Here is a 15875-nt window from a genome sequence, read left to right on the forward strand (position 1 = left end):
AGGTCCTTTTGATATGCTTTAGAGAAGTGAAGTCCAAGTTATGGCAAAGATGGATTTGCAGCTCTTTAAAACAACTGGTCAAAAGTATGTAAGGGATTGAGGAAGGAAAAAATTAACTAAGTTCCCTGAGGACAGTAGGTCTATTACATTGGTCACATTTAAGCTACACATTTACAGACTCTAGAACCATTTTTTTACTTTAAAACCTATTGCCTCTTCTAAATGTGGAAAGCAAATTTTAAGCAGGGTGTTGATGCTGATTTCCATTTCACCAAGTAACCTGTCCCATGTGACCTAAATTAGGAGTTATGGAAACACCATTCCAACCACTAGGTCTGTAACTCTAATAGCACTTCTGTACTGCACAGGCTCATAGAGGCTTTGACTGTAGACAAAGAAAAAAAAACCAACCCAAAATGAGACAGACTTTGTCTTATGAGTATTTATATATATATATTATATACATATGAGTATATATATATTATGAGTGCTGGCTCTTGGAGCTGGATGATAGATACGATTGTTTTGTTTGGCACAGGAAAATCCCTTGCACATGTCAACACATCGAATGATAACACGAGAAGGAAAGGGGCAGCTCAGTGACAAGATAATATAACACCAGGTATGTCTTTATTGTGGCATTTAGCATAGACAGGCCTGGGTGAATGCATGCATTACCCTGGTCTGCACACCAGTCATTCCCGTAGCCATGCCGCTACTATATTACTGCCATGAGAAATGAGATTCTTCTGCATCCATGTTTGCTGGCTAAGCCACACTTTGAGTTTCTCAGAGACAACTGTGGCACATTTTGTACATCTCGTCAGTGCTCCCATTTGTGACACCAGAGAAACCAATTTCTCAGCACTTGGGGTCTCAGCCTGCAACCTCACATGCACGTGGAAATGTGGCCAGCCTGGATGTACTTCCTACTCAGGGAGAGGCCAGCAAGCTCTGATGCAAACCAGGTCTATTGGGTGAGAAGTCTGTGTATGGGATGAGAGTTTTGTTTAGACTAAGCAGCTGCTCAGTTAACTCAGCAAAGGAGAAAAGATATATCTGCTTGACCAACCTTACAGCCTTTTATGAGGAAGTAACTAAGTGGAGGAATGATGGTAGAGCGGTAGATGTGGTTTTTCTTGATTTCAGTAAGGCATTTGATACTGTCTCCCACAGCATTCTCATAGATAAGCTAAGGAAGTGTGGGCTTGATGATCAGGTAGTGAGGTGGATCAAGAACTGGTTGAAAGGAAGAAGGTAGAGAGTTGTGGTCAATGGGGCAGAATCTAGCTGGAGGTCTGTGACTAGTGGAGTCCCTCAGGGGTCGGTGCTGGGACCAGTGCTGTTTAATATCTTCATCAACGACCTGGATGAGGGAACTGAGTGTACCCTCAGCAAGTTTGCTGATGACACTAAACTGGGAGGAGTGGCTGACACACCAGAAGGCTGTGTTGCCATTCAGCGAGACCTGGACAGGCTGGAGAGTTGGGCAGGGAGAAACTTGATGAAATTCAACAAGGGCAAGTGTAGAGTCTTGCATCTGGGGAAGAACAACCCCATGTACCAGTACATGTTGGGGGTTGACCTGCTGGAAAGGAGTGAAGGGGAAAGGGACCTGGGGGTCCTGGTGGATAGGAGGATGACCATGAGCCAGCAATGTGCCCTTGTGGCCAAGAAGGCCAATGGCATCCTAGGGTGCATTAGAAAGGGTGTGGTTAGTAGGGCAAGAGAGGTTCTCCTCCCCCTCTACTCTGCCTTGGAATATTGCATCCAGTTCTGGGCCCCTCAGTTCAAGAAGGACAGGAAACTGCTTGAAAGAGTCCAGCGCAGAGCCACAAAGATGATGAAGGGAGTGGAACACCTCCCTTATGAGGAGAGGATGAGGGAGCTGGGTCTCTTTAGCTTGGAGGAGACTGAGGGGTGACCTCATCAGTGTTTACAGATATGTAAAGGGTGGGTATCAAGATGATGGAGCTAGTTTTTTTTCAGTGATACCCAGTGATAGGACAAGGGGCAATGGGTGTAAACGAGCATAGGAGGTTCCACGTGAACATCAGGAAGAACTTCTTTACTGTAAGAGTGACAGAGCACTGGAACAGGTTGCCCAGGGGGGTTGTGGAGTCTCCTACGTTGGAGATATTCAAGGCCCGCCTGGACAAGTTCCTGTGTGATGTACTCAAGGTTACCCTGCTCTTGCAGGGGGGTTGGACTAGATGATCTTTCGAGGTCCCTTCCAACCCTTGGGATTCTGTGATTCTGTAATTCTGCTTTATCTCGTTAGCAGCAAAGCAGTAGCTGCTGCTGCTGAGTATCTGGTGTAACACACTGCACAGACAGAACAAGTGCTTCTTTTATCCAGTTACCATGAATCATCCCTATTGATGACATCCCTAAGAGCAGACCTGAGCCAAGACACGTTAGACCTCTGTGCATCCCTCCACTCAAGCAGCTCCTCATCACAACTTCTGCCTGGGCATTGTACCTGGCTGCACCCACGTTCTGCTCTCCTGCATCACCACCAGCAGTGGCTGGTGCAACTTGGGCACACCTTCTCCATAAAGAATGAATTCTCCTCCTTCCTCAGCTTGGCTTTGGCTTGGAAGGAGAGTCCAAGCAACACAAAGAAAGGGATTTTAAAAGATGAAGAATGTGTGAAATGGAAGGCACAAAACACCACAGAGTCACCAAATGCCCCAAAGGGCCAGGACTGATCAAGGTCCCCAGGAAAGGCTCTTCCAATCAATAAACATTTCTACTCACATCTGTTGGCAAGTGTCAAACTTCTAGCAAGAGAATTAGCAACAACTTGTTTTTCCCTACAGGAAACAAGAGAATATATGTTACAGTTTTAAAGTTCACTACTAAGTGGTTGTGCCTGGAGAAAAGAAGAAAAAATATACACAAAAGAATGTCAGTAGAGTTGTTAATTGTTATTTGTTCTAACTTGACATGCTGGGCTAAAATTGGAGGTTCATAGGCAAGTAGGTCCAGAGCCACTGGTTCTGGGAACAATTAATGCATTATGTGATTTACATTGGTAAACCTTTACTATTAAATAAAATCCACTAATAGGAGTAAAAGTGTGCTCATAAATTTCCTGAACAGAATCAAACCCAGCCATAAACATGAAAACAGGGAATAAGAAATAGATGCAACTTTTTAAATTTCAGTTTTAAGCCTTTTCCCGCTTCCTCAGTTTCCTTTGCCTGATCTCTTCAGTTTGGATTAGAAATAAGTGTGCAAACAATAAATATGTTTATAGGAGAAAAGGGTAATTTTTAAAGCAACCAGCTTCAGGAAATGCTGGTTTATGTAATTTTTTAACACTACTAGCTTTTCATGCATGCCATAATTCAGTCTGACAAATTTCACCTCCAGTAAGTTACCAAAAAATAAAAGGAGAAGGCATAAATGTAATGGGTTCTGAACAGCCACCACAACACACTCAATACACAGGGTCCAAATCTGAGTGGCAAAGGCCACATTTGAGAACGTACAGATCAGCTTAACTTTATAAAACTTCTTAGCTTCCTTCCCTTTACTATCAGGGCAATGAAAAGCCTATGTCACGTGGGAAGATACAACAGGAAAGTATCTCTGCCACATTGTCCCATCTTCAGAATCAAAAGTGCATTTAAGTTTCTGCTGCCTGTACTGATGACAGACATGCAAAGAATCCATAAGGTGTGCACAAGAAAGTAGGATCCTGAGCAAATAGCTGGTCCTGCTGATGCCTGGCTCTCGTGTCCCAGGTGCATCCTTCAGCTGCCCAGCACCCACAGCCTGGCTCACCTTGCCTGCACAGCAGGGTGAGGAGGGACACAGGAGGAACCATTAGGTCCATCCTGTTCCCACCCAGAAGCTCAGAAGTCAAAGTCCTCTGGGTTGGCTTTTCCTACAGGAGAGTGATAACACCACCCCACCAGGATTCTCCCAGCTACCAGGTAAAGCGCATCTGGAGACCAGCTTGTTTAAATTGATGCTTCCAGATTAGGTGTAAAAAACACATGATTTCCTATTATCACATACGTGAAGGCAGCAAGTTATGAATGTGTTCATGTTCCTATTACGCTCTCAGTTGCACTGAGAGTTTCTCCATGGTCTAACAACACAGATCACCATAAACGCAATGGTCATCCTGTGAGTTAGCACTTCCATTCTCACTGCCTGCCCTCACATTTGGGATGCATTTGAAATACCAGTACTGTAGAATAAAATGCCAGCTAATATTTTCTTTCGGCTGAGCAGCAGCAGAGTTGATCTCTGGATATGCTGGCCTCAACCTATGCAACTTTGTGATCCCACTGAAGGACCAGAGGTCCATCTGTTCCAAATCAACATTTGGCTTATGGAATGCTGGAATTTATCAGACCGGTGCAGGGGCAAGCACAGCAGGGGAGCAATGAACTTTTCCATCTACACTGTCATATGGTATCGATTATCTCTCAGTACAGCATAAAACATAACAACAACCAGATTTAGGGCCAGCATACTGCAACCTGTTTCCCCTGCTGCTGCCTCCCCTTTCAGCATTGCTATTAATCCCACAAAATGTTTGCTGTTTGTTTCCTCCTGTAGGGCACCAAGGAGCCAGGAGTTACTCACTACTATAAAATGATTATTTTGCATTGGATGGCATTGCGTTTTGAATGTGGCTTCAGTGACTAAAGATTGAATGATCTCCCTGTGCTCTATCCTTTTAAAAAGGTGGCTAGGCAGGCTGGAGGTGTGCAAATCCTTCACAGCATCCTCTACAAGCAGTTACTATAAAATGCTTTCTTTCCAGCATCTCGCTTGACACTCAATGCTTTGAGCTGTAGGCATTAACGGTGGCAGTTTTATCCCATTTATCCAAAGAGCAAGTAGAACTATAGTGGAAAACAAGGACCTGCCCTCAAATTATAACTAAATCCAGCAGCTGTACAGGCTTGTGTCTGGGAACCGTCTGACATCAGCCACTCCCAGAGGCAGAATACACATGCCCATGCATTTTATCCATCATTCCTGTGTATCTGGGAAACAAGAATAAGTCATCCAACATGCACGAGACCTAAAAATTGCCCCATGCAGCGGTAATTGGGTTACACACTTTTGAGAATGGTTTCAGGTTCCAGCTGGATGTTGTGGCACTCCCGAAGCCAACTCTGGCAGGTCATAACACCAACAATGAGTAATACAGGAATGCCATCTCTCACCTACGCCTTTCAAAGCAACCTCCTCAAACCACTGCCAGCTTTATCTCCCCAGAATGGTACACTGAGACCTAGAAAAGCAGAAAGGTTGAAAGACTTTTTCTCTGAAAGACTTTTCAGAGAGCACCTACTGTGGCCAGTGGAGAAACTGCAAATGCAATGTGGAATCTTGAGCACAGTCTCTTGCTCTTAACCACTGGGACCCCAAAACAGTGGAACTTCTGCCCAGTGTATACTGAAAAGCAGTAACCAGACTCAGGAGTGTTCAGGAAATTATAGCTGCACAAGACTGGGCCACTGCTATCTGTAAAATCGTGGAGGTACTGATAAGATAGAAGATCCCAAACCGTTTGGAAAAATATGGGCAGATGAAAACTGTTTGCTTAGCTCTGTGAAATCTAAAGCATCTCACAAACATGGTGGCTTTCTTTTTTATTTTTCTGAGGGAAAGATCCACAGGATTAAGAGGATTAAAGTGATGAACATGACATAAAAGAATGCCTCAAATTGTTAAGGTATGGCAGAAATGGGAATCTGGGCAAAGTGATTCAAACTAAGCAGGAAGTGAACCAAACCATCAGCCGCAAACTGAAACAAACTAAAATAAATGGATTTTTGTGGTTTTGAATGCCTTCTTCCTGCCCCAGTTTAAATCCCCTCTGACTGCAGTGCTAGTTCCAAGAGATTCATGTATGCGTATACACACACACATCTGGTAAGCTGTTGTAGCTTGTCTGTTCTTCAAAATGCCCTCAACTTAGACATTTCTTAGTAAAAGACATTTTGGCTAACAGCCCAGCCTTAACCCTGCTTCTGCTGTAGGATCATCACTCAGTGCATAACTCTTCTCTGCTTGAAGCCAAAAATAGTAAATACTAAGTCAGATAAGGGAGCTGAAGGCATGACAGTTTTTCAATATGTATAGGAGACATCTTCAGACTGTCACAGACAGATCATGGATCCACCCTTGCAGTTCCTAATCCCTTCACAGCTATAAAACCTAACACTTACGTTAATAATGCATAAATTTTGACACACAGCATAATTCAGAGGAACTTATAAGACAACAAGAAGACTGAAAAAACATATTTTGTTAGGGTAAGACCTACACAGCAATGTCTGACTCAACAGCAAAAAATAAAGTTTACAAATCACAGTGTTACAGAGCAGAGGATGCAACCAAAGACATGCAAGGGACCCGGTAATTGGATCTGCCCCCTTACCCACACTCAGAGTCAAGAGTGCCTGTGACATTGTGAGTTGTAACACTTCGGTTAAGAAAACAAATTTTCTCAATTTTTGTCCTTTCAAGGGATGTTCAAATAGCAATTCTGATTTGAGTCAGAAAGTCCCACCAGGACCTTATCTTGGTATTAGCTTGCAAAGGGCAAATAAGAGAGCTCTAAGTAAGGAGTGCAAGAAAAGAACAAGCACACAGCAGTAATTTCCCTTCTGGTACCTCCATCCATGGTTGCGGTATTACCAGAGTTGGGTGGTACGATTTTGATAACTCTTGAATGGCTCTGATTTCTGAATTTACTTTTGAAAACAGGCACCCTTTCGACATACATATGTACTGTAGCAATCAGCTCCTCCATTTAATTACATGTATATAACAATGTGTTAAGAGGTGCCTGTTTTGTGTATTTTGAATTGGCTTCCTGACAACTTCATTACATGTTCTCTAGTACTTGTATTAGGATAAACAGTGAGCCACCACTCCCAATTAATCTTCTCAGTCCTTTAAGATATTGCAAATCTCTGTCAGCTGTCTTTTTTCTGGACTGTGGAGTCCAAGGCCATTCTTCATATGGAGGCCCCTGAATATCCTCATACTCCTGCTTACTAGTCTCATTTGTCCTTTAAGATTCAGGCTCCACTTAATGCAGACAATGCCATAATGATGTCATTTGATGTATCTCATTTTCTTAATAACTCTTCTCTTGCTTTTTTTCCCCCAGCTACTGAGAACTGAACTGAATGTCCTCTGTCCTTCTGCGAGGCAGTGACTCCATGTCTGGAAAACCTTCAGCAATCTCTTGCTTTCACTCCTACTATTCTTGATATCAGTGACCCCATATCTGGCATGGGCAGTACACGCTAATTCCGGATGTACCCAAAGGCATGCAAGCACCTTCTGTTCTCACCAGTGTGTCATCACAGCATCCTTTTGAGGGTGCCATCCAGTCTCACTTTTAAGCAATAAAGCATTCCCCATGTTCACAGACAGTCTGCCCAGAGGTTGGACATCATCGTCATTAGAAATGCAAGCAGGGGGTTGAATTCTGTTTAAGTAAACAGAGTTTGACCCATTTATTACATAGAAATTCTTACAACTGACATTAACGGTCTGTTGACCTGTGTGTGAGCTACCACTTGAAAGCCCAGGAAAAGCATGACCAACAAAAGGGTATGTGGGGAAATTTGCACCCTCTGTTATTAGCACACTGCAGTGTTATTTTCTTGCAACACATTTTGCCACTATTTCCTTTAAGTACTTTTTCATGGGAGAGTGCATATCTTTTAATATCTTCCACGGTTTACATATTAAATTTCCAGTTCAACAAACTATATAAGCAATGCAAAATTAGCCAACTATGTCTAATATCTTCTAGAATTATGTTACTATTTTCTAAACATCTTATTTGAGAAGTAAGCCCTACACATTTGAACAGGTCTTTAGAGTGTGCAGGAATCACAGGAGCCCAATAACTGAAAGTTTTTATGGGGTGATTTATTTAATATCTGAAATATTAACAAAGCTATCCCCTGAGTAATGAGCCAGATTTCTTCAACATATTTAGAATGAGTCACATAAATCTCCTGATCTGCACATGTGTCCCTACTCAAAGAATTTCCCTAAGAATGCTAGTCGAGGATTTTCAGGAAATTACAATAGTTTGAATGAATTTAGAAATAGTCACATGCTTAGAACATATAATAAGTACTTCAGAAAGGAAATTGAGCAATGCATTTAGAAATATTGAAATTATTGCATTTGAGTAATGCAAGATCATAGTACTCAGCACTTGAAAAGCCAGATTGTTCACTCTCATGTTTCCACTGCAATTTTACAAAACAGAAGTTTTATCATTAATTGTGTCAAATAACTCTTCAGAAACATAAGCTTTTAAAATACAGTTATATCCCTTATATGGGTAGAAACTGCTTTTCAACTTCTTGACCACTGAAAAAGTAAACAAACAAATATTTTATCCACAGAAGTTGATATCTGATGGACCTGCAGTTCCGTAGTATTAGAAGATGAGGTGTTAGGTGGCTGCAAATCAATTTGATTTATGGAGTCACCTACTCTTTGGAATCAACATGGTCCACGGAAGGGCTGAACTGTGAATAGCTCACAACCACCAGCAAGTGGTTAGATGCACACAAATTCATGTAAATAAGAGTCACAAACCAACCTATTTACTTCAAAGAGAAGTATCAAAGACCCATCAAGCAGTGCATCGCCCACCTCCCCCACAGTCTCATAAATCCAGTTTTCTCGCACTTGAAAACAAATGCCACCCCTGATGAAAGCAGAAAACATTAAACAACCCCAGGGAGATGGTGAGATAGGATCCAGCCCAACACACTGGGGATCTCATTCTGTTGTGCCCTCAAGGAGCTTTGTGTCTAGACTGGAATGTGCTGACCTGAGGCTCCTGATTTAATAATATCATGATAGTGAGGAAGGAAACACAGATCTGCTCTACACTAGCCCAGCATGCCAAGAAGGAGGCTTAAATATTAGCATGTGCTTACCCATACACTTGTGTGGCCAAGTGCAACCCACGGCACACAGTCTGTCGTACCTGACTCTCCACAACTGTTCACACAGTTCCATAACTTACAGCCTTGAGCCAGGCCACATTTTCTGTGCTTTTCTGCCCTACAGACATGCCCAGAGGCATTGCCAGCCCTAGCCCATGGCAGCATCTCTTCAGCTCAGTGTGACAGTTCCTGCCCTTTTCCAGAGAGCTCGGGGTTTGTTCCCTAAGACAGACAAAAGCTATACCCCTAAAGGAAAAGAACAACAGTCCTGAAAGATTTCAAAACACTGCAGTTTGGGAATGACATTGTTTTATAAAACTAATATTCTTCTCCATCCATGAGCTCTGTGTTAGCAGTCTTTTCTACCCATTTGCTTGGGCCTTGAGAGGACTTTCAGCATAGTGCTAAAGTTCTCATAACTGTGAAGGCTTAGAGCTCTTACCTTCAACAACACACTGATCAGGGATAGGAATTTTTCTCCCCATCTCTGTGACATACGCTTTCACTTTACCCAGGTTTTCCTTCAAGTGCAAGTAGAGCTTATCCTGGTATTCCCTGGGGCTCATCACTGCCTCTGTGCTTCCTTCGAGGGCCTTTTCTTTAGCAGAGTCTTGCAAATTTGCTGATTCCATGTAATCAATACTTTGGTGTGAAAACAAAGAATTTCGTAGTTGCATGGCTTCAGTACCGACATTGAAAGGCAATTTGTCATTCTCTTGCCTAATGTAGATCTCAGAGAAGGAGATACCAGCAGTTATCTCCCCATTGTCCTCGTCCTGTCCACACTCTGAATTTATACCCTTCATGCGGACTGCATGCAAAGCAAGGCTTTTGGACCTGGAAGGTGATAAAGGAAAGGACAAAGGTTTTGGAGTAGAGGTCAGACACAAAAACCACCCAAACACATGCTCCTCTGAGTTACCTCTGTGCAGCTGGCTCAGAGAGCTGAGTGTGGGTCTCACTTAGCCAGAAGCAAGCATCTTTTGGTAGATATGCATTTCAAAAGAAAAATGCAAGCCACAGCTTTAATAAGCAAATGAAACTAAATAATATCCATATATCACAACATCTGCATGCCATGGAGGGAGCTAGTCAGCCTATGTGCAAGAAACTTATAACCCCAGGACTGGAATATATGTATTGTTGAGCACATCATAAAAATGCCATCCAGTGCCATTTAACTGAACCAAGATTCAGCCTCAAGTTCTTCATTGCCCCATACCTATATGCTGAGGACGAAGATAAGCCTCTGTAAGAGTAAAATCGGTAGAAGGGAAGTGGCTAAAAAGGCAAATACTGGAGCAGGAAGAGAAAAGCTCTGTTGCAAAGCTGCAGTGTACAGGCAACTTAAAGACACTGTGGGTGCATGTTGCTGTTTGAGCTGCTATCTAACCCAGGGTCCCAGGAGAGTCATAATCATCTCATGGCACACAGGCAAGACTTCATTCAAACATTTGATACTTATTGTTAGCAACAATACTCAAGAAAAGTTTCCGTATTTTCCTTTCTAGTAATGTCTGTATGCAAATATTTTCCTATTCCTTGTACTGGTGTAGGGCACAAGAGATTAAATAAATAATTTAGGAAAGCTTTATCCAGTCTTTGAATTTATGGGTATGAGACTTAGTTAAAATTAGAATTATGATACCCAAAGGCATCAAGTGGGCCAAACACTCAACGTTTGCATAAAGTTTTATTGCAAAACTTATAAACTTATATTCACAAAAAGCACTCACACATTTTACAGAGCCATACCTGTTAAATCTCATATCCTTCCTTTCTTCTTTAGAAACCTGGCCTAAACTGTATCTCCGCACTGAGCCAGGAGTACCATTGTCAACATTTATTTTCTCTTCAAAAGCCTGTATTTTAACTTGAAGCTTTTCATCCTCTTCACTTTCATTCATAACAGATTTTAAATCATCCACTGGTGCAGGAGATTCTGTTTCAGTATCAGTATCGTTTTCCATCCTAAGGAAGTAGAAAGCAGAGATTTAACTCTGGCACACTATGTTCATAGGGATGCTGATGCTGCATTTCTGTCTGTGACCTTTATTATGTTTCTGGTAAAATAATTGTGTTTCAGCAGAGATTCTCCTAGAGGTTGATTAATAATTTTCAAAAGCATCTTCTGAATCAATGTCTCTGCCTGATGGATCAGAAACATTGAACATCTCTGACAACACCAGATAAGAAACTGCATGTGCTGTACCTGCATAAACAAAACCCCACTCTTTACCCTGTGGAACCATAGCAAAAAGTTTTTCAATTGAATTTAAACCATTCTCTCTAGCTTGCTAAACAGAAACTTACTACATTATTTTAATAAACTTGAAGTCAAGCTAATTGCAGAGTTTATAAAAGTCTGTGGTTTTAAAAGTTTGACAAAAGTACATGCAGTTCCTACTGGATTATTGTAGTCTGAGTAAGAAAAACACCTCTCAAAACTCAGCACAAGTACAGAAACAGGCTCAATAAAAGTCCTTAGCAATGTGACTGAAGTTCAGCAAAAGAGAAAACAACAAATTAAGATGAACTTGGTAGGACTGCAGGACAAGCTGTTTTATTTTAAAGTTGATCGTTATTTTACTTTTAGAATACGATCTTTTAATACAAAATTTCAGAGCCTAAAAGGATGCTGGGGTGGACGCTTCATTAGAGACTGTAGTGATAGGACAAGGGGTAATGGGTTGAAACTTAAACACAGGAAGTTTAGATTGGATATAAGGAAGAAGTTCTTTAATGTTAGGGTGGTGAGGCACTGGAATGTGTTCTCCAGGGAAGCTGTGAATGCTCCATCCCTGGTGGTGTTCAAGGCCAGGTTGAATGAGGCCTTGTGTGACATGGTTTAGTGTGAGGTGTCTCTGCCCATGGCAGGGGGGTTGGAACTAGATGATCTCGAGGTCTTTTCCAAACCTAAGTATTCTGATTCTATAATTTGAAGATAACTTTAAAATAAATGTAAGGGAAGCTGTTAATCTTAAGGAACAAAAAGAAATCTGTCAGATATAGTGCTGTTAAAAATTTGCTTTCTAGCCATTAAAATGTCTTTTGACCAGTAAAAATACTGTCTTTGCTGGAGGCACAGCCATGGTGCTGCTGGGGCAGTAATTGCTACTGCCAAAGCCACAGGGCAGAGAGGAAACCCTCTGCAGAAGGATCCCAAGGTGACAGACCCACCACCCCTTACCAGGGCAAGGGCAGGCACACCGTGTTGCACCCTATCCCAAGTGCAGCTTTTTCCGTGCCCAAATCCAGGTTTCCTAGGTTAAGGTTTTCAGTCTGACTGCCAGATTCCCCAGAACTGAGCTTCTGAAAATGGAGTTTGCTGGTAGGATCCTACACAGCTCATAGCCCACAGTGAGATTCGGCTTCTCCAAATATTGAGCCATTTGCCAGAGACCTAACCCTTGGATATCTGTATTCTTCTTTGAAGATGCTGCTTGGTCTTTATGCAACACCAGGACTGAATTTCCTGGGGGACCAACAGCACATGTGGCAAAACCACTGTTGCTCCTTCCCCTCTTCAGGGGGGTGCCTTCTGTTGAGGATTTCTACGTTTCCATCTTACTCCTGCAACTATGGAGTAACTGGAATAAAAAATCATGAAGGCAGCATGAAGACAATTGGAAATCTCAGGGAATTAAGGGGTATTTGACAGTATTTACTTTTTAAAGTACCCACAGCTCTTTAGAGCTCATTTTACTTCTGACCATTTCTTCATGTTTGTGTGCTTGCTTGTTTGGTGGCAGTTGTTTTTTTCCCTGATGAGGAAACATCTGAATAGCTAAATCTGTACAATATGGGTATGGAAGGCTACAAATAAGAGTTTTAACACAGCCTTTCAAAGCAGCAGAGTCTCAACGTGTCATGCTCACAGTTGGGAAGCCTATTAAAAACTCCCAAATACGGCAAATTACCTATTGTGGAAACAAAAAAGCATGTTAAAAAAAACCCCAAACCAAACTCACAAATCCTGCATCACAAAATGTACTTTCTCATTTGTTTTGATAAAGGCAGCTCAGGATATTTCTCAGAGGAGTTGGTAAGTTTTGTCTTGTTTTCAATTTAGGTATGATCTCAGAAGATATTAACAGTGCAGAACACTGAAAAAGATATTCTTCTGTAATTAAGAACCACGGTTTGACCTTTACTAACAAATCTGTCTGGAGATGTGGGAAAAGATTTAATTTGTTAGAAAGCTGTCACTCCAAGATCACTCCTAATGCTGCTCCATTGTGGGAACTGTGTGCTAAGAAAAATGTCTTGTTACATATGTAAATACATAGAAAGCCCTCTGGCCACAGGGAGGGGACTGATGGACTGATGTGGTTTTTGAATGACAGACCCAAACCAGCAAGCCTGATGATGTTTGGAAATAAAAATGGCCATTTACAACAGCATTTTTTTGTCCATCATTCTCCTGTTGAACTCTGGTGGCTTTATGAAGGAAATACAAGAAAATCCTTCTCCAAAGAAACACATTGATGAGACCTATTTGCCTTATGTGAAGCAGCAGTAAGTTAGTGCATAGAGAGCTCATTGCTGCAAGGTGTTCCTCAAGCCACCACCTTGGTTTTGATCTGGTTGTTGCCTGGGGTTCCAGGGCAACTGCAAGCACTACATAAGGAAGTCAGAGCGCTCAGCCCTGGGCATGGCTCTCACATGTACCTGCTTTACATGTTATCAATTCCCAGGAAGCCAAAAGCGCATAACCCATTTGAAACATTCAATGAAGCCTCCACCCTGTGCCCAATGGGATGCCTGGCAGGCCTTTCTGCTGGCCTCTCCTTCCAGCAACAGTAAAATAAACTATTGTTTGAAATCTTGGCAGGAGACATTCAGTACATTGCTGAGGTTGCTGGAGCAGGATCAGCTTACACCAAAGCTCAAGCTGTTTTTGAGAGGAAAAGGATGCATAAACCTATAAAGAAATCGTAAGGATCTGGCTTGAAAAGACAGTACTATGATACTCGCAATTTCACTCTTTAGAAAGAGACCTTACTATACAGGTCAGCAAGTCAAGAGTGATATATTAATTTGCAAAACATTTCTCCAGACCACCAGCACCATTATAACAGCACCAGCCAGGTGCTTAAAATGGGGAAAAGAGCATACAGAAATGGACACTGATAAAAATACATGTGAGATGGGATTGCTTCTAGGGCTTCAACTCTGTGGATGGAGGCAACACAAATGGATCAGGTGTGAGTCCTTGGGGTTCATCAATGAACAGGCATAATCATCTCCTCAAATACAGTAGACTTGCAGGTTTGAAGAAGACAAGTGGTGGACAGCGACGGCAATCTCAAAACCTCTGGGTCATGGCTGGGATGCCCATCAGGAGCTTCCAAATTATTGCTAGGAATTATCATGGAAACTCTTATCAGCCAGATAATATTCAAGGCTGAGGTTCCACAGGGAGCTGAAGCCTGCATCCTCCATCACTTCACAGGCAACGGCACTCATAGCCTCTGCACTCGCAGGTACTGATGGTAGATGCCAGAACATTTCAATAGCTGATGCTGACAAACACAGACAGCAGGCACTGGCAGGTGCTGCATGCAGGGTAGCTGCTCCTGGGAGCCAGGCAGGACATAAAGTAGCAAGGGATGCTGCATGCAGACAGGCTTCTTGGTGCTTGTGCTGAATTAAATCACACCATAATACCTTACCAGGATAGGAAAGTCTTAGATGCTGTTATAGCTCTCTTCACTACTACACATTGATTTATAGAACACTGTAGAAAATGAAACGCAAATGAATGGCAAAGGAATACCAAATGATGCCATGTGCTAGACCTCTCCCTTAAGGAAAAGAATAATTTCATCCAATCACTACACTAAAGTGAGCAGCAGTGGTATAGCCTGTTATTCTCTGTTCTTACCCAGATCAAGGACTTGGAAGTCCCATTTAATTATCTTACTTTTGTTTCTTGCCTTCTTTCAATGGACCATGCTGTCCTTCTGGGTTGAATCCGCCCATTAAAACTCCATGTTGTTAAAAAGTACCTCTGAGACTGAATAACTTGCAATTTTGTGACAGTAAGGGGCAACAGAGCATCACATGGTTTTAATTATATTCTCCAGTAACTGCATGTAAAATTCCCTGTGTCAAACAACTCCAAGCCAGCCATCACTCTAAAGAAATCAATTTCTTCTTATGTAAACACATGATTCTGGAAGGAATGGTTATAATCCAGCCACACATTTTAAAATCCTGTTTTCCTTTCACAGCACAAATATTCTGGATTGCTGCTCTTTAAAAATCACTGCAGTTCAGTAACTGCAGCAGCTCTGGAGCTAGGAGGGTATTGCCATGTCAGTGCCTGGACCGGTCCCACTTATGCTAGTACAAGTCAGAATAAACTCTGATTAAATTAGTGAAGGACTCTTATTTTAGCCTTACTTGCTGTCGTACTTTTTCTTGTCTGATTTAGCGAATACTTTGCTTGATACAGGCCTGAAATATAAAACCAAATACCTAAAAATTATAATTGTGAAAAGTCAGTGTTTCATTGTGACCTCTCAGAGCCACACTGAGATAACAGGATGATGGCAGCTGCAAGCAACCAGGGTCACCAATGATTGGTGGGGGATAAAATTACAATTAAAAAAATCAAGCAGCAGATGGAGAATAAGAAATAATTTCAGAAAGGTTTGTTTGAAAGGGCCCAGGCCCTGCCACTGGCTCAAGACAGCTGTGTGCAAGGCAGACCCTCCTGCAGCAGATGTCCTGAGACACTGGTCCTTACCCAGAGGAACATCAGGAACGGGTTTTCCTTCCCAACACTTCTGGCTACACTCACAGCTTCCTTGTGGCAAGCACAGCTGCATCACAGGGACTGTCCAGTTTCATAATAGCAGCAATTTATCCACAGAAATGTTAAAACCCAATAAAACCAAAACA

The 15875-nt window shown here is 42.1% G+C and overlaps 1 protein-coding gene across 2 annotated transcripts in view; it reads right to left on the reverse strand.

Annotated features, from left to right (window-relative positions):
- VEPH1 (ventricular zone expressed PH domain containing 1) overlaps positions 1 to 15875 on the reverse strand; it is an 85117-nt gene that overhangs the window by 33651 nt on the left and 35591 nt on the right. For both annotated transcript variants that reach the window (XM_005141966.3, XM_005141965.3), the window contains exons 7-8: positions 10722 to 10937; positions 9409 to 9803 (exon numbers count right to left, since the gene is read on the reverse strand). In XM_005141966.3, the coding sequence (XP_005142023.1) occupies positions 9409 to 9803; positions 10722 to 10937 (611 nt within the window). The remainder of the gene's footprint in view (positions 1 to 9408; positions 9804 to 10721; positions 10938 to 15875) is intronic.

This window comes from Melopsittacus undulatus, chromosome 6 (genome assembly GCF_012275295.1).
Source record: "Melopsittacus undulatus isolate bMelUnd1 chromosome 6, bMelUnd1.mat.Z, whole genome shotgun sequence".
NCBI classification, from domain to species: domain Eukaryota; kingdom Metazoa; phylum Chordata; class Aves; order Psittaciformes; family Psittaculidae; genus Melopsittacus; species Melopsittacus undulatus.